At 61.8% G+C, this 24,301-nt stretch overlaps 2 protein-coding genes across 34 annotated transcripts in view; one reads left to right on the forward strand and one right to left on the reverse strand.

The window, feature by feature from the left end:
- The first annotated feature begins 74 nt into the window (after positions 1 to 74).
- Positions 75 to 5,998, forward strand: PVALEF (parvalbumin like EF-hand containing). The gene is made up of 5 exons (XM_008997887.5): positions 75 to 125; positions 2,236 to 2,348; positions 2,826 to 2,961; positions 3,205 to 3,320; positions 4,173 to 5,998. The coding sequence occupies exons 2-5, from the start codon at positions 2,243 to 2,245 to the stop codon at positions 4,217 to 4,219; spliced, it is 405 nt and encodes a 134-aa protein (XP_008996135.2). The 5' UTR covers positions 75 to 125; positions 2,236 to 2,242; the 3' UTR covers positions 4,220 to 5,998.
- A 4,275-nt stretch (positions 5,999 to 10,273) lies between these two features.
- The window catches only part of CEP131 (centrosomal protein 131), a 28,745-nt gene continuing 14,717 nt past the window's right edge, over positions 10,274 to 24,301 (reverse strand). For 3 of the 33 annotated variants that reach the window (XM_035302047.3, XM_078374897.1, XM_035302052.3), the window contains 21 exons: positions 23,271 to 23,384; positions 22,360 to 22,518; positions 20,857 to 20,974; positions 20,284 to 20,400; positions 19,965 to 20,133; positions 19,467 to 19,561; positions 18,726 to 18,917; positions 18,336 to 18,512; positions 17,574 to 17,699; positions 17,348 to 17,473; positions 16,504 to 16,620; positions 15,512 to 15,614; positions 14,542 to 14,743; positions 13,355 to 13,462; positions 13,115 to 13,232; positions 12,918 to 12,992; positions 11,842 to 11,984; positions 11,548 to 11,725; positions 11,281 to 11,444; positions 10,590 to 10,650; positions 10,274 to 10,518 (listed from right to left, as the gene is read on the reverse strand). In XM_035302047.3, the coding sequence (XP_035157938.3) occupies positions 10,444 to 10,518; positions 10,590 to 10,650; positions 11,281 to 11,444; positions 11,548 to 11,725; positions 11,842 to 11,984; positions 12,918 to 12,992; positions 13,115 to 13,232; positions 13,355 to 13,462; positions 14,542 to 14,743; positions 15,512 to 15,614; positions 16,504 to 16,620; positions 17,348 to 17,473; positions 17,574 to 17,699; positions 18,336 to 18,512; positions 18,726 to 18,917; positions 19,467 to 19,561; positions 19,965 to 20,133; positions 20,284 to 20,400; positions 20,857 to 20,974; positions 22,360 to 22,518; positions 23,271 to 23,384 (2,737 nt within the window). In that variant the 3' untranslated portion in view covers positions 10,274 to 10,443. Of the gene's footprint in view, positions 10,519 to 10,589; positions 10,651 to 11,280; positions 11,445 to 11,547; positions 11,726 to 11,841; positions 12,770 to 12,917; positions 12,993 to 13,114; positions 13,233 to 13,354; positions 13,463 to 14,541; positions 14,744 to 15,511; positions 15,615 to 16,503; positions 16,621 to 17,347; positions 17,474 to 17,573; positions 17,700 to 18,293; positions 18,513 to 18,692; positions 18,918 to 19,466; positions 19,562 to 19,964; positions 20,134 to 20,283; positions 20,401 to 20,856; positions 20,975 to 22,359; positions 22,519 to 23,134; positions 23,385 to 24,301 lie in introns of all 33 variants that reach the window. The other 30 variants (XM_035302044.3, XM_078374895.1, XM_035302051.3 and 27 more) reach the window with 20 other exon arrangements.

Here is a 24,301-nt window from a genome sequence, read left to right on the forward strand (position 1 = left end):
GGCGCGGGGACAGCTGCAGACCCAAGATGTAAACAGGCGTGCAGGTATAAAAGCTGAAGCCCCTGGGCCTCTCTGAAGCCCAGTCTGACCCACCTTCCAGAGCTCCCTAAAGAAACCCGGCAGAGGTAAGCCCTGCCAGAGAGGGGGCGTGGGCCCTGGCCACTGAGGTTATCCGGGCTGGATGGTGGGAACTCGGGGCCTCCTCTTCATCCGCAGGACAAGGGTGGCCCTGGGAGACCCTGGGGGGGCCCATGGGAAGTGGGGAAAGGGGTGGAAGGAAGAGGAGTGACCCTCCCTGTCCTGGGAGACCCCCCAGGGGCCCAGGGGAGGTGGGGAAAGGGGTGGGAGGGGGAGGATCGACCCTCCCTGCCAGCAGCACCACTATGAGCCCAAGGGGAGCCCAGATGGAAGACAACTGTTTGCGTCTGGCCCCGCAGGGTGCACGTGCGTGCACACGTGTGCTGGCGTGAGCCTCTGTGGGCATTACTACAAGAGGCAGCTGCGAGCTGGGGCCTCTGCATGGGGAGCTGGACCTGCTCACTCTACCCCTAGGCACCCAGGCTCAGAGTGGGGACAGGGATGGGGTGGGGCTGGCAGGGCAGTGGGTCCAAGGCCAGACTCCAGCAGGTACACAGAGCTGGCTCTGGTCCCCTGCCTTGCCCCTGACCCAGAGGGACCCTACTGTCTCCATCACCCCTTCCCCTGAGAGACCTCTCTCATCTCAGCGTCTGTGCTTGGCGACTGGGTGGCAGAGGCTAGCTGCTGTGGGGATACCACAGCCTCCAAGGGTGGAAGGTCTGGAATGGTCCAGGCAGGGCATCCCAGATGCAGCAATGCTTGGGTGGGGGTGGGGTCTGAGAAGTCTTAGCCTAGCCTGGAGGCTCTAGGAGCTCCAGCTGTGGACGAGGGTAAAAGGAGTGGGGAGAAAAGAGGCCTTTCAGAGGGGAGAGGAGGCAGGGCCTTTCCCAGCACTGAGGGCAGCCCCTAGAGTCCAGGCAGGGCCCAAGAATAGTTTGAGTGGTGCCTCGAAGCCTGCCCCGGCTGGACATCCCAGCTCACTCTGGGGTCCTGTGAAACTCCAGCCCAGGCTGGGGGTGCAGGAGCTATAAATAAGCCAGCAGCCTGGAGCTGCAGCTCCACCTCCCACCGGCTCCAGCCTGGATCTTGGGCTCCCCTGCCTTCAATGAGGGTGCCCTGAGAGCAGTGGGGCAGGGGGTGGTGACTGAGCCCAGCCCAAGGACATTGATTCCTGGTTCAGCCACTTTCGGCCTGGAATTCAGCCCAGCCCCTCCTCTGTAAAGAATGTGACACTGGCCCCGATGGAAGGCAGGTGTCCTCTTTTCCAAAATGGGTCCCCAAGATGCCAGGGCAGGGGGAGGGGAACCAGAGTCCCAGCTCTGAATGAAGTGGAGCAGGGCCTGTCTTGATCCTGAGGGCCTCTGAGGCCCAGGCCTGCCCCACATCCCCGCTCACCACCGCCCTGCTGGCTGGGGGAATTGGCCACTGCAGGGCCTGGGGGGCTGCAGCTCCAGCCTCAAGCAGCAGGCAAGCCCACTCCCCGCCATCTCCCTTCCCTCCTGCCTCCTCTCACAACCCGGTGAATGGGGCAGGCGTCTCCCGACAACACATGGCAGGTAGAGGTCACTATGGTTTGGGGAGCAGGACCTGGTCCAGAGTTGTAGCTGGCGCCCCTCGAACCCCCAAGCCACCAGGGTTGCGCTGCAACCCTTGACCTATGGCTCCCCTATCCAGAGAGCAGAGGCGTCTCTGGCCACTGCTCAGCCCCACTCGAGAACCCAAGCCCCCCCTCCTGGCAGCAAAAGCATGTTCCAGAAGGCTCTACCACCCCATGAACTTTCAGGAGGGCCAAGAAGCATGGGACACCTGCCACCTGTTGAGCTCTGAGATAGCTGCTGTGCTGAGCCCCAGAACCCACCCCCCACCCCCGGGGACAGCAATCCGAGAGCCCAGCAGGTCACAAGGCGCTGCTGTGAGGGGCACGGGACGGCCCAGCTCCATCCTCTGGCCCCTCTGCCTGTGCCCGGACCCCAACCTGCCTGGCTGGAATCCCAGCCTGCCTTGGGCGCCCTGGCACAACGCCAACACTGTGACACCTGTCACCATTCCCACTTTAAGGCAGGACCTAGCCCTATGCAGGCTCTACGTCTGCTCTGGCCCAAGCAGCACCCTCAATCCGTGCGTGCATCCCATGAATTGACTCCCTATCCACCCCAGGGCCAGGATGGATGAGGACTTCTCCTCCCAGATGAAGAAGATGGCCTTGGCCATGGGTACATCTCTGTCAGACAAGGACATTGAAATGCTACCCACGGACATGAGATACCACGGTACAGCACACCCCACCCAGCACAGCCCCTGACCCATCCAGCCCAGCTGCGGTTAGGGGACCTCACCCCTTTTCTGGGGCTGATGGGTCCAGGACACCAGGACCTGTGGTGGGTGGGGACGTGGGTGTATGAGACCTGCTGGGGGCAGGGCAGGGATGTGGGATGTGGGGTTGTGGGACCTGCAGTGAGGGGGCGAGGGGAGGGCAGGGATGTGAGGAGCAGGACCAGCAGAGGCGGGACGTGGGAGGTGGCGGGCAGTCCTGCAGGGGCAGGGATGTGGGGGTGTAGGACCTGCGGGGGTGGGGACTTAGGGCAGGAATGTGGGGGGACAGGATCTGCAGGGGTGGGGACCTGGGGGGAGGGACCTGTGGGGGCGGGCACCTGGGGGGAGGCCCAGCAGCCCATCCCAGGGCAGCCTCTTCCCAGAGGCCCACCTGAGTGGGCTCAGCCCTCGGTGATCCAGCCTGGTTGCCCCAGGGTCCTTCAACTACCTCAAGTTCTTCGAGCACATGCGCAAGTTCCACGCCTTGGGCCAGCTGGACGATGCCATCCGCAAGGCCTTCCAGGTCCTGGACAAGGATAAGAGCGGCTTCATCGAGTGGAACGAGATCAAGTAATGGCCAGCGGTGGGAGGGGCAGGGCCCAGGCCACCAAGACCTCGAATGCTCACCCGGCAGACCCAGCCTTCCTCCACCGGGTCCCTGCTGGCCTTGTGGCTGACACGGCTGAGCCAGAACCAGCTAGAGGCCCAGGAAGCCCAGAGGCCCAGGCTCCCGGCCCCAAGTGCCATCGCCTACATAGTGAGGGTGAACGGCTGGACGCCCCTTGGCCCTGACTCCAGCCCCCTTGGCCCCAGGTACATCCTGTCCATCATCCCCAGCAGCGGGCCCACAGCCCCGCTGACGGACGAGGAGGCTGAGGCCATGATCCAGGTGGCGGACACTGACGGGGACGGAAGGATCGACTACAAAGGTGGGGCCCCTCAGGACCTTCCTTACCTGGCCAGGCCATCACCCTTGCCCACGGCCCCACCCCGAGGGCACCGGCACCCAACTCACAGATGAGGAAACCCAGGCTCAGGGGTCTGAGCTGGGACCTGAGGGGCTCTTCCCGGGGCCAAGGACCCCACTGCAGAAAGGTGGCTGGGAGGGCTTTGGGAAGGCCAGCTGTGGTGGAACCGGCGGGTGTGGGGTCTCGGGCTTGGGGCTGTGTCTTCTGGGAGGCCCAGGGTCTTCAAGGCTCTCCATGGCTGCCCTGAGGTCTGGGCCATCTCACCTCCACCCACCCCAGCTGCTGGCCATAGGCCAGGAGGGCAGAGGGCACACAAGGTGGGCTGGGCCTCCAGATGCCCCCTGCCGAGCCGTGGCCGTGTCCTCATCTGCCTGGGTCTGGAAACCCCAGCAAACCCCACTCATGGGGGGCCACAAGTCTTGACAGGGAGTAGCCTGGTCCCTCAGAACTCAAGCCCCCCAGCTGTTCCATGCCTCAGTTTCCCCCCTAAGAGATGATCATAGGAGTGAGCTCCTGCTCTCAGAGGGTCTGTGGGAATTCCTGAGGGTCTCTGCAGAGACCCAGACCATTACAAGCCTGCAGTCCCCCAGTGGGGTCAACCCATGATAACCAGGCAGCCAGGCCCAGGGCATGGGGCCCCAGCCAGACAGGCTGGAGGCCTGCTCCCCACTGAAGAGCTCAGGGACAGGACCCTGTGGACCATGCAGTCCAGTCCTGGCACACTCCCTCTGCCTCCTCTGAGAGTTAAAAGGCCTGCAGGGATTGGGGGACACAAGACAGGAGTACTTACTAGAAATTGGTCTCTTGCTCTAGAATTTTCTGAATTGATAAAAAAGGAGAAAATTCCTAAGAAGAAGTAGCACCATGACCAGCCCTGGCCAACCGAGTGGCTCCTGTGGGGTAACTCGGGGTGACTACACGCCTGGGCAGAAGTCACTGGGGCCTGTAGGAGGAGCCAGCCGTGAGGGTGGACCCAGCTCTTGCCAGAAAATGGAAGAAAAGCAGCATGAAGTGAATGATGCAGCCTCGTGTGTCTGTTGGGGGTGCTGGTGTGAACTGTGGTGGGGGTAGTAGGATCAGGGCCATGGGTGACGACAGCTGGGGGGCAGGGCGGGCAGGTGAGGATGGGGAGGAAGACGGCCTTCTCCTATCCCTGAGCCCCACCTGGCTGTGGGCACGCCTGAGGGCGGCCTTGCTGGGAGGTTCCATCCAGGTAGGACTCCCGGTCAGCAGGTACATGGTGCTCTCTGGGCCCAGACCCCTGAAGGGCCCCTTCCCAATCTGCAATGGGCCTGGCCTGGGCCACTCGGGGCCACACACCCCCACTATACACAGCAGCTGCCTGAATGTGGTACGGGGACACCTGCAGCCCCCAGGTGCCCTCTAGTTCTTGGCAGAATCACCCAAAGCACCCCAAGACCCTCCTCCACCCCTGTCTCCTGACTGCTCAGGCTCCTGGGCTGGCTTTTCTACCTCCAAGTGTCTCCCTCCATGATGCTCCTCTCCCCACTTAGTACTTCCAGTGTGACCCCAGCCCAGCTTTTGGGCCTCTGTCCCCCTGACACTCACTTGCCTAGAGCTCCCCTTCTAGTGGCCTAAGGCCCCCTGGCTCCCCAGGCCCTGTGTGGGAGGAGCAGCAGGGGCCTGGGCCCCGTGGTGCCATTTGTGGATGTGAGCATCGGCCTCCAGCCGCTCACCGGCCACACAGGACTCCAGGCTCTCTGGGCTGGTGGGACTTAGGACACTGGGGACCTGAGTCCTGTCTCACCCCAGAAGGGAAGACACCTGCCCATCAGGGGAGCCCTTGCGGGGCTTAGGGGAGCCAGAACGGTGCTGCTCCCGGAGCGAGCAAGGCATTTGTTGGTGTCAGTTTGTCGCAGTGGCAAGAATTAGGCTGATTCACACCATCCTCACGGCCCACCCGTAGGTAACTACTTGGGGAGCAGGACCTGGTCCAGGGCTGTAGCTGGTGCCCCTCAAACCCCCAGGCCGCCAAGGTTGCGCTGCAACCCTTGACCTATGACTCCCCTATCCAGAGAGCAGAGGTGCCTCTGGCCACTGCTCAGCCCCACTTGAGAACCGGGGCGTCCCCTCCCAGCTCCATCTCAAAATACACACAGAGCCCGAGCCCCTGCCCACACCACCCTGCCATGGTCACTCTTGCCTGGGCAGCCACCACAGTCTCCCGGTTGGTCTCTCTGCCTCTACCCTCTGAAGGTTCATTCTCAACTTGGCAGCTGGAGGCCTCCCTCTGGGAACCCTCCTAGGGCCCTCCTCTCACACAGGGTGAAGCCAGGCCCTAGAGGCCTCAGACTGTGGTTCCCACTTTCCCTCTGACCTGAGACCCCCCCACGCCCTGCCCCTCCCCATGCAGCCACGGGGCCCCCCTGCTTCCTCAACCAGGCACCAATCTGCTCCAGGGCCTTTGCATGGTTGGCCCTCAGCCCAGCACGCTCTTCCCTAGACATCCCGTTACCAGACTCCTTCGATGTTTTCTGCAAACGTCATATCCCCACGAGGTCGTCTTCACCTGCCCTATGTGGTATTTCGCTCACCCTCATTAGCATCCTGCATCCCTCTGGACCAGCTCTTTTCCCCAAAGCACTCCCCGTCCCCTAATACACTATGACATTGGCATACATACTGCATTAATTATGAGCAAAGCATGGGTGCTGAGACCCAGAGTGAGTGCAGGTGGCACAGGCTGCCCCATTAGGCATCTGCCAGTCAATAGCAGGGCGAGGGGCCGCTGGGTAGCCTCCTGCTGTCCAGAGCCTGTCCAGGAGGAGGGGCTCTGGCTGCAGATGCTATGGGCTACCCAGTGGGAGTACGAACAGCGGAGGACTGACCTCACCAACTGGAGGCTGCCCTCACAGTCAGTCCAGACCCCAGCGTCGGCCCCTGCCCCTCCCTCCCAGCCAGAGCCACATTGAGCCTGAGGGACAGGGGGCTGGCAAAAGTCAGTCCCAGGGCCAGACCCAGCCCCACACTGGCCAAGCCTGGTTTTGGACTGTCTAGGACAGCTTTGTCTTCACTGTGCTTAAAGAGGCCGTAGAAAGTTTGAAAATAAGAAGGGGCTGGGCACGGTGACTCACACCTGTATCCCAGCACTGTGGGAGGCCAAGGCGGGTAGATCACTTGAGGCCAGGAGTTCAAGACCAGTTTAGCCAACATGGCGAAACCCCATCTCTACTAAAAATGCAAAAATTAGCTGGGCATGGTGGTGCTAGCCTGTAATCCCAGGTACTCGGAAGGCTGAGGCATGAGTGGAGGCTGCAACTCTGGAAGTGGAGGTTGCAGTGAGCCAAGATCACACCACTGCACTCCAGTCTGGGTGACAGAGTAAGATTCTGCCTCAAAAAAAAAAAAAACACCCCAAAACAAAACACAGAGACAGCAGGGTTTCACCACGTTGCCCAGGCTGGTCTCAAACTCCTGGGCTCAAGAGACCTGCCTAGGCTGGGCGCAGTGGCTCATGCCTGTAATCCTAGCACTTTGGGAGGCTGAGGTGGGCAGATCACCCGAGGTTAGGAGTTCAAGACCAGCCTAGCCAACATGGTGAAAGCCTGCCTCTGCAGAACACATGTTATTTTTAAATATGTAAAGCATTTACCAAAATTGTCCAAACACTGGGTCCTAAAGCAAGATTCAATCAAGAGGAAGAATTGAAATAATATGGCACATTCTCTGACCACAGAGAAGCTAGAAGTTTAAAAATAAAGGAAGCAATGCAATTCTAAACAGCTATGGTCAAAGGGACCAGCCTGCAAATTAGAATCTGTTTCACACCTAAGAATAATGACAATAAAACGTGCCAACTTGTGGTCGCAGCTCAAGTGGTGCCTTGAAGGAAATTCAGGGACTTAGGTGCACAGACGGGAAAGGAAAAAGGGCTGGGATCACTTCTCTAAGTGTCCTTCCCAAGAGATTAGAAGGACAGAAAAGGAAATGGGCAGGAGGGGACAGAGAGAAAGGGTGAACATTCGGAAACGTTAAAGGTCTTGCTTTCTGTCAGTCTCCTCTGCTGGAACGTAAACCCCTCGAGGGCTGGGTGGTCTGGTCTGGTTGTGGCTGTACCCCAAATTCTAGGCCTGGCATGGACAGAGCATGGAAACTGTCACAGAAGCAGGCTCTGCCAGGGAGAGAATGGAGTATGAGGGTGGTGAGCCAGATGGGGTGGAATGAACCCAGCCAGAGTCCATTTGTGCTTCTAAGGTCTGGCTCCTGCCCCAAAGCCCTCCCCTCACCCCCAACAGCCCACCAACCTGGACAGGTAAGTGATCCAGCTGAGGGAAGGGAGCCCGGCTTTCTCAATGGTAGAGACTCAGGGTTCCCCCCACTGTGGCTCAGAGACCCCTACATCCCCCTGGGGACCCCCACAGTGTCTTGCTGGGTGAAGCCCAGCTCTGGCTTACTGTCTGATGGGCACTAGTACTACCCGGAGCAGAAGGAGCTGGAAGGCTCAGGCAATAGGTTTAACCTGGGCCTTTCCCAGAATGCTGGGACCTCATAGCCGCCCCTGAAGCACAGAGCCACTCCCTGCCCACCCCACTCCCAGTTTCCCAAGCTCCACTCCCCATAGGGAGGAGAAATGGCATCTCATCCCCCTCTCTCGGGCACCCCGTCCAGGTGAAGCCGCCTGGCAGACAAGCCTTCCCTGTGCCTCAACCTCTCAGAGACACGCTTCTCATCAGCAGGACACGTGAGGCCACAAGGCTGGAGGGCGGCACGGAGACAGAAATGATACACGACCCCAGTCCCTTATGTCAAACGCAAATTGTCTTTCTTGTATGTGACAACTAACATTTGAATTAAAAACCAACAGGCTGGGCATGGTGGTTTGCACCTGTAATTCCACTTTGGGAGGCCGAGGTGGGGTGATCACTTGAACCCAGGAGTTCTGAGACCAATCTGGTCAACATAGTGAGACCGTCTCTACAAAAGTTAAAGTAGCTGGTGTGGTTTCCTGCTACCTGGAAGGCTGAGGTGGAGGATCACTTGAGGCTAGGAGTTCTAGGCTACAGTGAGCTATGATTGCGCCACTGCACTCCAGCTTACGCAGCAGAGCAAGACCTTGTCTCAAAAAATAAAAATTGAAAAATTAAAAACAACAACAAAAAAAACAAAACTCAAGAGATGCAGCGATCCAGAGGTGACCCCAAATGCAAAAGGTTCACCACATGCCCTTGTGAACAAACAAATGAAGGTCTCAGGAACACGGAGCAATAAGCCAACAAATGAAACCCATCGAGCAGGGGCTGGGAAGCCAGGGACGTCCTTGGCTGAAGGTCACACCTGTTTCTCGCTCCTTTTCTGACCAAAAAGAGTGTCTGGGCTACGTCCGTGTTAGGGCATTTTCCCAGCCTCACCCCCGAGGTCCTGAACTTCCCCAGCCTAGGCCTGGACCTGGGAACCTGGAGGGTGGTGAGAGGGACCCAGGGGCCTGCACCCCCTGCCAGGCAGCAGACCCACACCAGCTACAGGGCAAAGCCCATCTCACACACACTGCTGATCACACAACGGGGACCAGGGACAATGCCACCTCTCCCCAGGAAGGGTAAAAACCAAGTCAGGCCTTGTGTCCAGGGCAGTGACTTGGCCAGCAGGATGGCGCTGGGCAGGGGAGCGTGATCCTGGCCGGCCCCTCCCGGGGGAAGGCAAGCTTTGGGCAGGGTCTCAGGGCAGGCCTGGGCAGCCAGCAGTACCTCTGCTCCACAGGGGGCTTCCCAGGACCACGGGCACCGGTACAGCAGCTGCTGCAGCCAGGGTGGTCCTAGCCAGGCTGCAGGTGGGAAGACTGAGGACTGGGGCCAATGGGTCTCCCTGGCACTGATGCTGGGACAGTATGGTGTGGTAGCCAGAGCGACCCCAAAGCCAGGTCCCAGGATAGCGCAGCCTGCTCAGAGACCCTCGTCACCCACCAAGCATTCAGGCACAGCCTCGGCTTTCCAACCCTGGTAAGTGGGCAGGCAGCACTCACTTCCCGGTCAGTGTAGATGGAGGTGGAGGGAGGATTGCCCCCCAAGGATTTGGGGCAAGTTCTGAGCTGACCAGGCCAAGTGTAGGGACCTGAGCAAAGGCTGGGTGTGAACAGGTGCCCTGCGCCAGCAGGGGACCTGGTGCCCTCTCATGCCCTCCCCTGCCTGGGACCTTCCCCAGTGCCCCCCTCCGCATGGGTGGGCCCTGTCCATCCTCATTTCTTGAGCGCTCCAGGCTGTCACATCTTGACAGTGGGGATGGGGGAGCTTCCTGTCCCTTTAGAGTCTCTCCAGCCATAGGGGCACACTGGCAGCCATGGGCTTCCAGCACCTGCAGGGCTGGGGTGGGGCCCTCAGAGCTCCTCCCAAGGGGCAAGTTCTGCTGAGCAACTCCTGCACCTGGCCAGGAACGGGGTGGGGAATTCTCTGTGGGAGTCTCAGGGCCCAGGGCAAGGCAGAGAACAGAAACTTGGGGGTCAGGCTGAGTGATGGGGGGCTGCTGGCTGAGTGCTGGGGAGTTGCTGGCTGAGTGCTGGGGGCTGCTGGCTGAGTACTGGGGGGCTGCTGGCTGAGTGTTGTGGAGTTGCTGGCTGAGTGCTGGGGGCTGCTGGCTGAGTGCTGGGGGCTGCTGGCTGAGTGCAGGGGGCTGCTGGCTGAGTGCTGGGTGCTGCTGGCTGAGTGCTGGGGAGTTGCTGGCTGAGTGCTAGGGAGTTGCTGGCTGAGTGCTGGGGCCTGCTGGCTGAGTGCTGGGGACTGCTGGCTGAGTGCTAGGGTTGCCAGCTGGGGAGCGGATGGCCAAGCCTCATGATATCCTGGTCAGCCTGCACAGGCTGGAGAGGGGAGTGGGAGGGAGAGAGCCAAACCCATGCCTGGCTGCTCTGGGGGTCTTGGGTGGGCTCCAGCCCAGGAGAGAAGGCAAGGCAGTCACTCAAGGCATTGAAAAAAGCGGACCCTTTACTGTTAAAATGTAGCCACAGGTGCTTGGCCGCTGGCATCTCCAACACCAGCCTCTTCGGCGGGCAGGCAGGCGTCCCTGTGATCTCCAGGCCCAAGTCCACCCTCTGTCCTCTGCTTTCCGTCTGTGGACGGTGTCCCAGTATCCCTGGTCACTTGCTGCTCAGTGCAGGCCGCCTGTGCTGCTCCAGCAGGTCCTCCAGGTGGTCAGCCCGCTTCACTGCAGCCTGCAACACACCCTCAGGGTCAGGCCCGCTCCCGGCCCCGGGGTCCCACAGGGCTGGCCGCAGGGACTCACCTCATGCTGTGTGCGCAGGCTGCTCATGGCCTCCTCCTTCCTCGCTAGGGCTGTCTTCACCCTGTGGGGAGTACGTGGTGGGATTCAGCATGGCCTCCGCCCCGTGGCCCCAGACTTGCCTGCAGCACTCAGAGTGCACGGGGTAGCCCGGTCCCAGCTCTGCTGACCATGACTCCTGTGGCTGGCCCAGGCAGGTGTCCAGGGAACCCACCTGCTATGAGTCAGGACCCAACATGGGCCCCTGGAGTGACCCTGGCCACCCCTGGAGAGGCCTGGTACCAGATGGGGTGGGAAGCCTTGCCCACACTTGCCTCTCAGCCCTGGCAGCAGGTGGCACAGGAAGGAGGCAGGACCCTCATAGAGGGAGCTCGCTGGGAACCTCACAGCGCCCTAGCTCTGTCAGCGCCTGTCCACCCAGCCCAGCGCCCTGGGAGCTGCCTCCCTGGAGAACTGGCCAGGCTGAGACCTGATGCGCTGAGGTGCTCCAACAGGGATGGCTGACACCCCAGACTTAAGTGTCAGGGAAGAAAACAGATCCTGGTCTCCTGGGCCCCAAACATGGTACCCACACCAGCCTCTGCCCACAGTGCTCTGCCTACACCTCTTGGCCTTCCTCAGCCACAGCCTCCTGGGGTCCTGCCCACTCCCCTGCCCCACTTCCATCTCCAGCCCTGCAGCCCCGGCTGCCCACCTCCGATGCACCTCCTCCAGCTCCAGCTGCTGCCGGGCCTGCAGTGCGGCCAGCTCGGCCCTGGCCTGCCGCGTCTCCTCCTCAGAAGCTGCCAGCCGGTCCTGGAACTCCTGGCGAATCACCTGAGCCAGGTTGCTGCGCTCCCTGGTGAGCTGCTGGTTCATCTGGGCAGCCACAGGAGTCAGTGAGCCAGCTGCCAGCGAGTGGCTACGTGCAAGCAGGAGGGGCCTGGGATATCCACTGCCCACCCACCGCCCGCCTGCTCACTGCCTGCACGTCCTCCAGCGCCCGCTCCTTCTGCCGCACAAGGCCCTGCAGATGCAGGTTCTCCCCTTCGGCCTCCCCAAGCTGGCCCTTCAGCTCTGAGCACCGCTCCTGAAGCTTCCGTTCCGACTGCTCCAGCTCCGAGAGCTCTGCCTCATACTTGTCCCGTAAGCGCTTGATGCTGGTGTTGGGGGGAGGGCAGAGTCACTGCAGCCCGGACACACACGGGCCCTCACACCTCGGCTCCCAGCCTCCCCAGCTGGCGACCCAGCCATGCCCACTCGTGGCGGGCCTCACCGGCTCTCAGCAGCCCGCTCACTCTCTTCCTTGGCCAGCGCCATGTCGGCCTCCAGCCGGTGAACGACAAGCTCAATCTCCTTGTCCCGGCCTTTCCGGATTTCTTCCCTCAGCTCCTGTTCCCGGTTCAGCAGCCACACCTCCTGGGGGAACATGCGCTGCCTTGGGGGTCACCACTGGGAGCTGGCCCTCAAAAGGCAGTGGATGCAGAAAGCTGAGGGTGGGGCCAAGGCCAGCCTCAGGGGGTCCTGGAGGGCTCCAGGTTCTGAGCCACAGTGGGGCAAGGAGCCTTCCCCTCTCCAGACTCCCGCCCTGGGGTGCGCCACATCCTGTCATCAGGACCCAGTGTGGGCACAGGCACGCCAGAGACTATTATGACACACAGCTCAGGGTCCCCTACCTCAGACCCACAGCCCATGACGACCTGAGGCCAACACCTGCTACCAGATGGGCCGGGAAAGTCGGACTTGCCATGTTGCTGAGGGCAAGGCCTGGGCCCCCAAGCCCAGGCAGTGAGAGCCCACCCAGGAAGCCTCTTAGAAGCAACTGCTTCTAAGGCCTCCATAGGCCTGCATCGGGCACATCTTCCTGAGCCCAGAGGCATCCACTGCCACAGCCTGCCTGGCTGCTGGGTGACATCCACCCAGGTGACGGGCATGGTCAGCCTGCACAGTGGCCTCATGGAGGGCATGGTTGGTGAGAATGTGTGTGGGACTGTCACCCTGGCAGAGGCCACCTCCTCCGAAGGCCCCAAAGGCTAAGGGGAGCCCTGCTGTGCGTGTGCCTCTCTACATCTGGGTGTCAGTGGGCTGGCTGTGGGGTGCACAGGCATAGCAACCCCCAGCAAGGGGGATGACGCCTGTTATTGGACCACAGAGGATGCGCTCCAGGCACCATGGATCCTTCCAGAGTCTGCACAAAAGATGGGCTGAAAGCAACATGCTCAGCATCAGCTCAGAAGACAACCCCATGCAGCCAGATATGACTCACAGAAACGAGGCCCCAGGATGCCACAGCAGCAGAGCCCATCCCAGGCAGCTGCCAACCCCTGCCCACCTGGGCGCCCAGGTCCCCACCTCCTTCCTGGCGCAGCCGGCCTCCCACGCCTGCCTCTCCAGCTCCAGCTGCTGCTTCAGGGCCTTCAGCTCCATCTGGGGGGTAGACGTTAAGAGACCAGTCAGCACCCACCCCCCAGCCCCTACCCAGCTGCCCCCATCCCCACTAACCAACCTCCTCTTGCCCCCCTGCCCAGTACAGCCTCCCCAACCCAGACCTGGTGCTGGCGCTCCTGCTCCTCCCTGCCCTTCTCAAACTCAGCCCTCAGGGCTCGGGTCAGCGCAGAGCTGCTCTCTTCCAGCTGTTGCCTCAGCTCCTCCAGCTCTGCCCGCTGCCTGTGGCCAAGGGGTCAGCAAATGAGGGGGTTAGCAGGCCAGGGGTCAAGGACGGGAGAGGACGGTGGGTAAGGGGTCAGCGGGTGAGGGTCCCTGGGAGAGGGCGTGTCCCCTGGGCGCACCTGGCTGCCTGCTGGCCCAGCCGCTCCTTCTCCTCGGCCACCTCGCTGTACAGACGCTGCCGTTGCTGCTGCAGCACCCATTGCTCCTGCTCAAGGTGCTGCTGGAACCTGCAGGACGGGCAGGACTGGCTCATGGGTGCAGAGACGGGCGGTCCCAGGACCCACCTACCGCAGGGGAACGGGCCAGACACAGGCCTGGCTTCCACCTCGAGAGCAGCCCTTTGGCAGCCCAGTCTGGAGCCGAACCCTCCCCCTCAGCTATAGCCCAGGAGCAAGGAAGGCCTCGGGGGCAGGCAAGGCCACAAGGACCCTGCCCGTCAGCCCACCGCTGCAACTCCCTGAGCTCCAGGCCCTCATGGCGCTTTGGGAAGTGGCTGTGGAGCCATGTCCGGGCTCCCTTTTCCCTCAGCCCATGTGCCAGCCTTGCTCTGTTCAGCACTGCCAGGCTGGCATGGAGGGCAGGAGGCAGGAGGCAGGTGCCTGGTGAGGCCTCATCCACCTTCCCTGCCTCTGGCCTGAGGGTACCAGGGTAACTGAGCAAGCTCGAGCCAGGCCCTCATCCTGACCCCACCTTCAGGGAGAGGCCAGGAGACCAGCGGAGCTGCATCTGGGGAGGACCGGCCACCACAGGCAACAGGCCAGAGAGGAAAGGATGGCTCCCAGGCTCTGTCCTGGAGGCGTAGACAGTGCAGAAGGGGCTACCCACTGGCCCCCTGGCCCACAGAGCCTGACCTCCACGGGGCACATCCCCAGCCCCCAGGGCTCAGGATGTGACACCAGCAGTCACCCCTCAGACCCCAAGCCAATTAAAGCAATGAGACCATCCCTGGGCCCCAAGGTCAGAGCCGGAGGGGCCTCAAGGCCACTTATCCACAGGTTAGCTGCTCTGGGGCCAGCTCTGAAACAGTGGACGTCTGGTGGGGGTTCCAAGCCTTAGCCCTGGGAAACATGTGCAGAACCCCGCAGACCTCGGTGGGCAGGGACTGCAGACATGCGCCCGAGGCCGCTGGCCCAGCTGAGGAGTCTAAGCCCCCGAGGGCCCCCAGGGCCAAGTGCCTCGCGTCCTCCCTGATGCTGCACCGAGACCCTCGCCCACCCCAACAAGGGAACCCTGCTCCAGCCTTCAAGGTTGCCCTGACTCCACGCCCTGAGAGTCCTGGCCCCGCAAGCCTGGGGCTACCACCCACCGCTGCCGAGCACGCTCGCGTTCCTGCTGGCCTAGCGCCTCCTTCTCACGCTCCAGCTGCTCCCGCAGCTCCTCGGCCTGGCGCAGGCAGCGCTGGGAGGCCCGCTCGTCCGACTGCAGCAGCTCCGCCTCGTGCAGGCTCTTGAGCCTCCGCAGCTCCTGCTTGTGCCTGGCAATCAGCTTCTGGATCTCTGGCTCCAGGCCTAGGGGCGGGGCACCAGCTACAGGGGACACCCCACTACCCGGGCCGGGGCCAAGTCCAGCCGAGCGGGAGCCCAGAAACCCAACCCTGGCACAAGACCAGCCTGTCTTAGGCCCCAGGGGAACCCTGCCCACCCAGGGCCTTCTTAAACCCAGCCCGAAGCATAGCCGAGTCTGACTCCCAGGAGGTGGGGAGGCGCCTGCAGGGCCACGGCACCTCTCTCAGCCTGTGGGGCTCAGGGCTCACCCACACCCTTGGTGCTCCCACTGGCAGCTCCCAGGCGCCCTGGCAGAAGGTGTCCAAAGTGAGAGGACCAGGCCTCGTGGAGCCCCAGACAAGGGTCTGAGGTCCTTTCAGACCCCGACACCCAGCAGCCTCCAGCCCCCTTCCCCCGCCCACACCTGCCACCTCCTGTGGCTCACTCTGCTTCCCATGGCAGGGCCACGTGCCACCGTCACCCACAAACTCCCAATCTCCCCCAGCCCCGCCCTGAGGAAGTGACGCACTGAGCCCCTCAGTTCAGGCCACTGCCTGGGTACTGGGGGCCGGGCCAGGCTCCTGCGTGGAGCTTGGATCGGCCACCTGCCGCCAGGATCCCAGAGGAGGCTGCAGAGGAGGCAGGCCACATAGGGGTGGTCAGGCATGAGCGTTCACTTCTGCCAGGAAGGTCTTAGGCTACACGAATGCCTGAAGTTATGGTTCTCTCAAAAGCAGCCCAGGCCCGCAGCGCCCACCCCATGTCTGCAGGCTCTGGGAGGCGATGGCACACCTCGGACAGTGATCTCCTTGATCTTCTTGGTTTTCTCACTGATCCACTTCTCCCGGTGGACTTTCTCCGTGGCGCTCATTATTTCTTTGAGTTTCTTAATCTCCTACAAGCAGGAGAACAGGAGATCAGGAAGAAACTATGCGAAGGACACAGCGTTCCTTCGCCATCCCGTGGGCACAGGCAGATGCCAGGCTTCCAGGATCACCAGCACAAGGCTCATAGGTGAGTGCGTGTGCTGCCCCGAGACACACACGTGGCTCCAGAGAGCCACCGCTCCTCCCCAGCACCCACGGCCAGGCAGGAGGCCCAGGCCCGCCTGCCACACACCTTGTGGCCTGAGATATGGGAGGGGAGCCGTCAGCCTGCAGAGGCCCTGCCCCAGAGAGGGGTGTGACTGCCTGTCGGACAGCCCAAGCCTGCATTCTCCCGTGTGACAGGAAGTCCTCAGCCTCAGCTGTCAGCCACAGTCACATGCAGGGATTTTAAAATGCCAGTGCCAACTCCCACTCAGAGCCTGGGCTCAGGACCATCGCTGCCCAAGCTGGTAGGAAGCACAGCCAGGGAGGCTGAGCCCCCGGAGAGTGAGTGGGCCTTTGAACCAGCTCCTGCACACACAGCAGGAGGGGAGCCAGGCGTCAGTGCTCAACTGACACCTGATCAATACAGAGAGCAGGGCCCGTGGCCCAGGGACCCGGTGGTGGGGCAGGCCGGGCAGAGGCTTCTGGGTCCATGGCCATTGTGCTGTGGCCAGGCAGAAACTGGGTGTCCACATCTGTAGCAGGGGAGCACTCACACCAGGCCCACGGCCCCGCCCCAGGGCCTGGCAGCTAGAGAGGCAGAAGGGGACCAGCTTGGTGCCGCAGTGCCCCCAGACAGCCCCAGCCACCCCTGTGGCCCTGACACTCCGAGGCAGGACTCCAAGTCCACTGCGCCAGCTGCACCCAGCCTGTGAGCCAGGCCTAGGGAGCCGACGTTGGGGAGCAAGGGCTCACCAGCTCATGCTGCTCCTGCACCCGGGCCACACGCTCAGAGCACCTCTGATCCTCCTGCTTCAGCTCAGCTACCACAGCCTCACACTTCTCACTCAGGATCTTCTTGTCTTCAATCAGCTGCGTCGCAGACCAGAGGTGAGGCGGCAGGACCCATGATGGAGGAGACCCTCCCAGCCTCCCAGGGGGCCACCCCTCCCAGGTTTGTGGGTGGACTCTGGGGCCAATGGGAGGGCATGTGTGCAAACTCAGGTCCAGGCCTGCATCTGCCATCCCGTCCTCACCCAGCAAGTATCAGAGAAGCCCCAGCCCACCCCCCGCAGTAGTGTCAGGGTCTTCCTGGAATGAGGGCAGGTCCTTCACGCCCATCACCCAGCCCTGGAGGAGGCCATTGCCTACCAAAGGGTATCAGGACCACACCAGCTTCACTCACAGCCCCAGGCCAGACCCTAGGTCAGGACACACCTGTGACAACCACCAAGCAGCCCTCGGAGGCCACTGCTTTTTTCATGGACCCCAGACCTACAGTTCTCTCCAGAATAGGATCCAAACCAAAAAAAAAAGAAAAAATAACAGAATAGGATCCAACCAGGGCTGCAACTGAGCCAAGGGGCCAGGGGACACCCCAGCTACCCTGCCTCAGGACAGCTCTGGGTAAAGACAGGAGGGACTTCTCCAGGGCATGGACAGCAGGGAATGGCACAGGAAAGGCTTGGAATGTGTCCAGCAGACACTTGTGTGACCTCCAACAGCAGAAGCAGCTCCCAGGCCATGGGAAGCCCCTGGCTCTGGAAGTCTCTGCAAGCCACGTGCTGGGTCTGGGCCTCTGCAGTCTCCGGCCACTCACCTGGTCGATGAAGGCCAGGTGACGCTGGATGGTGGCCTCGTAGTGCTCCCTCTGCCGCTGCAGCTGCCGGCTCAGTGCCTTCTCTGTCTCCTTGACCCGCCGGACCGTGAGGTCTCGCTGCTGTGCCTGCAGGGTGTAAGCAGAGGAGGGGATGCTGGGGCCCACAGGCCCAGCCTTGGCAAGCAGGGGGCCGCAGGGCCCAAGGTGAGCAGTGCGGGGCCGTTACCAGTGCTCTCTGCAGCAGCAGCATGGCCTGCTTCTTCTCCTCCACCTCCAGCTTTAGCCGCATCACAGATGTGCCCACCTCGGACCCTGGCTCCAGAGGCCCCAGCCCCGCCTGCGGCACCTGCCCCTGCAGACACAGCCGAGCATCAGGCAGCAGTGGCAGAGGACAGGGAGGCAGCCGAGGACCTGACACAATGCCCTGAAGCCCTGCCCTCTGGAGACAGAGGAGCTGCTGCACGCAGAGGAGCCCATGGGAAGCCAGGCGGCAGGCGGCAGACAGCAGGTGGCAGGCGGCAGGCCACCCGGCAGAGGTCGTTTCATTACTCTACAGGAAACAGGGCCGCGGCCTCAGGAGTAAGAAACAGACCACTTAAAAAGTTCTACGCACTTCTGAGCTTCTGGCCCTGCGGCAATGAAGTTCACATCACTGCTCCATTTAGCCTGGCCACTGGTGTTCACCCAGGACAGACCAACCAGCGGCCTGGGGACAGCAGGGTTCTGGAGGCCACAACTGGCCACCCACACAGGGCTTGGGGAGGAGGCTTGGGGTGGGGGCAGGAGGCTGGGGGAGAGCAGTATGGGGAATGCTGGCCCTGCCGCCTCCATCATCACAGAGCCCCGTGGGAGGCTACATAACTGGGTGGGTACATGGTGAGGGACCAGATGGGGGCTGGTAAGGGACTTCCTCCTCCTGGGGGCGGGGTGGGAGCTGGTGAGGGACCTCTTCCCCCCGGCAGCCAGGTGCAGTCTGGTGAGGGGCCACCTCCTGCTGGGGGTCTGGCTGGTCCTGCCCAGACTTCTCCATCTCATCCAAGAAGCTCATGATGCTTTGTAGCTTGGCCTCCGAGAGCAGCGTCCCATCCTCAGGGGGTTCAGGGAACACGCTGAGTTTTCCAAATTTCTCCAGGTTGTCAGCTGTCAGAGAGCTGGCGTCATCCTCCTGTGGGACAGGAGCCCAGCACTGGGGGCTATCAGGGCAGCCTGAGGACTGGGGGTCCCCGGGGGCAGTGGTGGCAGCCGAGGCTGGGCTCTGGGAGGGAGGGTCCTGACCAAAGTAAGGAGGAGCCCTGGCACCCCATTTTCCCAACCCCCACAGCCACTGCATGCTGTGTGGATGTACCAGCAGCCAGGCTGGGCAGGGCAGGGCGCACACCTCGGCCACCTCACTGGCCCAGGCGTATCTGCCCTTGCGATGGACCCTGGGGCAGGACAGTGGCTCTGGCTCCTTCTCCAGCAGCTGCAGTGTGTGCAGCAGCTCCTCCAGTGGCCCCCCAGACTTGGCACTGCCCCTGCTTGGGGCTACCATCTCCAGGTTGTCGCCAGCTGCACCCTGGGTGAGAACGTCCTGCAATAGAGCAGGGGGACAGATGCAGCAAGGCTGTCGGTGGCCGAGACAGCCCCACGTAGGAAGCCAACTGCAGAGCCCCAAAGGTACTGCCGGAGCTCCCCAGTCCCAACATTGGGCCCCTGGAAGGTGAGGCCAGGGCTCAGACTTTCCCAACCGCTCTCTGTAGCTGCTCAAACCCAGAGTAGCTGCAGCCACCAGGGACTCCTCCCAGCACCCCCTCCAGGAAAGTGGCCCCACCACTGAGCAGGCTGGGAACTGTCACATCACCCTTCGGAGCCAGAAGCTCCTCTTCCACGGACGAGGCTGCAGGGCCCCTTACCCCAGGAATCTGTGCAAACAAGAGGACTCCACCCCAGTGATGGCTTCCCCCAGGACAGCCAACACCTTGCATCAGAGCAAGAAGACCCCTCGTGGGTGGCCTCTCCAGGCACGAGTGGCCCCACAGCAGAGGAGGGGCTGGGATAAGCTGGGCTCAGGACACCCCTGGCATGGATGCAGCCCTTGAAGCCAAAACCACGAGTGAGGGAAAGACAGCTATGCCCAGACCTGCATCCTGTCCTCTGGAGGCTGCTGCGGTTCCGGAGATGAGTTGGAGGTGAGTGGGCAGCGGTCTCTAGGGCCTGCAGCAGGGAGGCCAGCACCTGCACAGCAGAACACACCATCCCACCAGTGCCATCCCATGGGGACAGCGGCTCTGGAGGTGCCCCTGGGAAGGAGCCAGGCATGGGGGAGGCAGAGGTGACCTCAGAAGCAGAGGAGCCACTGGGGAGCCACAGCCTTCTGGGTGTGCAGCTGTGGGGGAAGAGTGCCACCCCACCCTTCCAGGCCTTCTGCTCTGTAGGGGCCCCTATGTCCAGGCCCATTTGTCTGTCAAGGTCTCGGCACCCTCCTCAGGTCAGCTGGGGCCAAGGCCCCTAACTCTGAGGACTGAGGCTGCCAACATGGGAGCAGCATAGGGGTCCAAGGGAGCTCCGCGGGGGCTGCACCTCCTTCCTGGCTGCAGCCCACCCCCGCAGAGCAGGGTGGCTACTGAGCCACTCTCACCAGCATTGTTGGCCTTGAGGGCCTGGTAGGCAGTGCCACCCAGCGTGGAGGATGGCTCCTGAGCAGGCTGCTGCATCCCTGGCACTCTGGTCTCCAGGGGATTCTCGGGTGGCCCCCGCTCAGCAGAGCTCACCTTCTGGGCTCTCTGAGCTCGTTTCTGCTGCAGCTCCTGCAGTGGGAGCATTGCTGAGTGCCATCCCCGGTAGAGGACGACCCAAGCTCCCAGCCAAACTGCCCTGAGTGTCCCAGGGCCCAGGGAGCCCCAGAGCAGCCCCCACCAAGTCAGGCCCAACAGTTCCTACGTGGTCAGCACAGGCACCTGAATGGCCGCTTGCCTGGCCTGGCGTGCCTTTTCCTCTCGGACCTTCCTCCTGGCAGCCTCTTTCTGTTGGTGCAGGTCCAAGAGGGTCCCCTCGCCCAGCCGCTGCCGCTGCTCCTGCCAAAAAAGCCAGTGCCATGTGGAGTATACATCTGGAACACGGAATCCAGACCCAGACCAGGGGTTCCCCCCGAACGCCTGGGAGCCCCCTAGAGTTCATGGAATCTCAGGGCCAGCAGGGAAGGTGAGACTCCACCAAGACCCTGAATCTGCCATCTCTCTGCTCTAGAGGACAAGCCCTGTGTCACAGGTGGCCAGCAGTTGCAGCTCGAGAGAGACAGCTCCAGCCTGGGAGGGACCCAGCAGGCATTTCCTGATGCCCAGCCCCTGATGAGAGCCAGTGAGGACCATCCTCCTGTCCGCGGGTACCCAGGGTCAGGGAGGGTGCTGCACCCAGAGACAGGACCCACAGGCAATCCCAGGCTTCGATTCCACCTGTCCCAGAAACTGAGAGCCCTGAGATTCTGGGCCAGACCCCCCAGGGAGCGTGGAGAGACTGACACCCACACTGACCTCCCGTTTGGCCTGCAGCAGGTGCTCCAGGCGGGCAGCTCCTGCTCGGCGCCGCTGCACCTGCTGGCGGTACCAGCGCTGGATGGTGACAGCGGCCTGGTTCACCTGGTGGATAAACCTGCCCAGAGAGCAGGGCTCAGGGCCAAGACAAGACCAGCACCCCGCAGGAGCCAGCGGGCTGCTGGCGGAAGGTCCAGCCGGGGAGAGAGAAGCGAGCGGCGCCACACAATAGCCCTTTTCACACGGCAGGACCTGCCCACCTGGACCAGCTCCACTAAAACCTGAAACCTTCCTCCTGGGAAGATGCCCAGGGAGAGAAGACGTCTATCCAGCAGGCCTGTGTGGCCTTATTTATAATCTCCAGGAAGTGAGGATGGTTCAGATGGTTCCAATGGCCATGACCTGGCTCCGGGACCCTACCCACAGGCAACTAGCCTGGGGCTCAGGCCAGCGCAGGCCCCAGCCATGGCTCCACAGAGAGGGTGGGCAGAGAAGGCAGGGCCATGAGGGAACAGACTGGTGGCTGCTGGTGCCAGACCAGGGAGGAGCCCGAGGGAAGCCTGTGGGTGTCAGGCCGTGCTGGGCCATAGACAGCACTACACACCCTGGTGGAGACTCATGGAACTGCACGTTTACCATGGGCACCTTTTGTAGTATACAAATTATACTCAGTAAAACTGATTCAACAAAACAATGCTTCCCCTTGGCTCTTGGGACCACATGTGGATTCTCTCAGCAAAAGCACCGAGAGAACCCAGAATGTGTGGGCCCCAACTCAGGGGCGGTCTGCCCTGGGCAGCACCAGGGGCTTCAAGAAGCTGTGGGCTTCCCATCTCCCCTCCGGGGCCCTCCTGCCACCCACTGCATCCACAGGCCTGGCCTCCCCAGCCAGAGGAAGTGGTGGCCCCATCAGGAGAGGCTCTGAAAGTCCAGGCAGGGGGTACCCCAGCGACTCTCTTGACCAGAATGACGGTCACAGGAGGCTCCGCCCACACCCCCTCCAGCTCCCCAGCAGCAAGTGTTAGGGGCACAGCCTCCACAGTCAGGATCACAGGAGGCTCCTCCCACACCCGCTCAAGCTTTGGGTGTTGGCTTTTTTCAGTTTTGTAGTTTCTTTGCCTTTAACGTTGTTCTAATTAACAGTTTGACGAGATATAGTTTCCATACTACAGAATCTACCAATTTTCAGTGTACAAGTCAATGATTTTTAGCAAATCTAGAGCTGTGTGACCACCGGCACAGTGCAGTTCTGGAATGTTCCAGTGCCCCTGGAGGAGCCCTCCTGCCACCCCTCACCAGCCCTTGACTTCCTTCCGATAAACTTGCCTTTGCTGGGTGTTTTAATGTAAACAGAACTATGCCACATGGGTCTGCTCAGTCTCAGTATTTTAAAACAATTATTAAATGGAAATTTCTATCCTCAGAGGGATGAGCCTCCCAGACCCTGACCCCTGCCTACCCATGTTCTGGCCTCAGGCCCCCCACTGCCCGGAGAGCAGTCACCTCTCGGCCTCCTCCTCCGTCACCTCCTTCCACCCAGGCAGGCTCATGGCGCCCCCAGTGTTGTTCCGGGCTGAGTGGGTGGCACTGGTGATGTTTTTTGGTGGCTTCCCGAAGCCACTGCTCTCGCTGCTCTCTCGGGTGGCTGCCTTGAGGATGTTGCTAACAGGAAAGAAGACAGCATCCCCATCTCAGCACCTGGGGAATGGCTCGGCCCACAGGCAGCAGGTGCTCTCTCTCGGGAGTCCCAGAACTGAGGCTGGAAGGCGTGCTGGCAGGCTGGCAGCCAGTGGGAAGGGGGACAGTGGCAGGTGTCAGGCCAGCTCTCCAGTGCCACATCCTGGCCTCTGCACCACCTGTGCCCTGACAAGCCTCCATTCAGTGGTACCTAGGGTAACCAGCTCTTTGCCTGTAAGAAGTTCTCACTAAAATTACACTGAGAGGCCAAGCACAGTGGTTCACACCTGTAATCACAGCACTTTGGGAGGCCAAGGCAGGTGGATCACTTGAGGTCAGGAGTTCGAGACCAGCCTGGCCAACATGGTGAAACCCCGTCTCTACTGAAAATAGAGGGAAACTTGAGAAACCCCAAGGGCCATCCCCAGTCCCAGGGAGACCATACAGTGGGCTCGGGGGGGCTCCTCTGCTCTGCTCAGGCAACCCCTGTTGTGATGCCTTCTGGGCTCTGGATAAGCCCTGGCTTCCTCCTGGGGACCCCAGGATGGCTTCACTGTGCCATCAAATCTGGGCTGTATTCTCTCTGCAGGAAGCTCCTGACCTGAGAACAGCAGAGGGCAGTGGACGTGGATGAGGAGCCAGGCATGCAGCAGCTCCACGAGGTTTTCTGTGCACAGACTGTGTGCCCTGACCAAGGTTGGACCCAGCAGCCCTGCAGCCTCCCCGGAAGACCTTACTTGAGGGAGGGGGTGGTCTGGTTGGAGCTCTTGAGTGGGGGTGACCTCTCCGAGGGGGTGTAGCGGTTGTGCACCATGGTGGTGACGCAGTTGCCTACAGCTCCCTTGTTGCTCCTGCCAGGCCAGAAGAGAGACAGGAACAGTCAGGCCTCCAGAGGGGATACCTGAGATCTCAAAGCGACACTCGAGGCATGGGCTGGATGGGAATAGAGGCCTTCAGTGCTTGCCACATGCTGGCAGCAGCACAGTCTGGTGTCCCCATGCCCCTTTCATGGCCCGCACCAACACCAGCTCACACCCGCCACCAGCCCACACCTGCCACCAGCCCGTAGCTGTACCAGCCCATGCCTGGCACCAGCCTGCACCCACACCAGCCTACACTCAGCACCAGCCTACATCCACACCAGCCCATACCCTCACCAGCCTGCACCCGCCACCAGCCTGTAGCTGCACCAGCCCATGCCTGGCACCAGCCTATACCCAGCATCAGCACACACCGGCGCCAGCCTGCACCCTCACCAGCCCGCACCAACACCAGCCCGCACCCTCACCAGCCTGCAGCCTCACCAGCCCGCAACCTCATCAGCCTGCAGCCTCACCAGCCCGTACCTGCACCCTCACCAGCCCACACCAACACCAGCCTGTAGCTGCACCAGCCTACACCCAGCATCAGCACACACCCACACCAGCCCATACCCAGCACCAGCCTGCACCTGCACCTGAACCCTCACCAGCCTGCACCTGCACCCGAACCCTCACCAGCCTGCACCTGCACCCTCACCAGCCCATACCTGCTGCACTGCACCCAGCACCATCCTGCACCCAGCAACAGCCTGCATCCTCACCAGACTGCACCTGCACCCTCACCAGCCCGCACCCTCACCAGCCCGCACCCACATCAGCCATGCCTGGCATCAGCCCACACCCGCACCAGCCCATGCCCACATCAGCCTATGCCCGGCACCAGCCCACACCCTCATCAACCCATGCCCAGCACCTCACCAGCCCATACCCACATCAGCCCATGCCTG

The sequence above is a fragment of the Callithrix jacchus genome, chromosome 5, assembly GCF_049354715.1.
Source record: "Callithrix jacchus isolate 240 chromosome 5, calJac240_pri, whole genome shotgun sequence".
Lineage (NCBI taxonomy): Eukaryota > Metazoa > Chordata > Mammalia > Primates > Cebidae > Callithrix > Callithrix jacchus.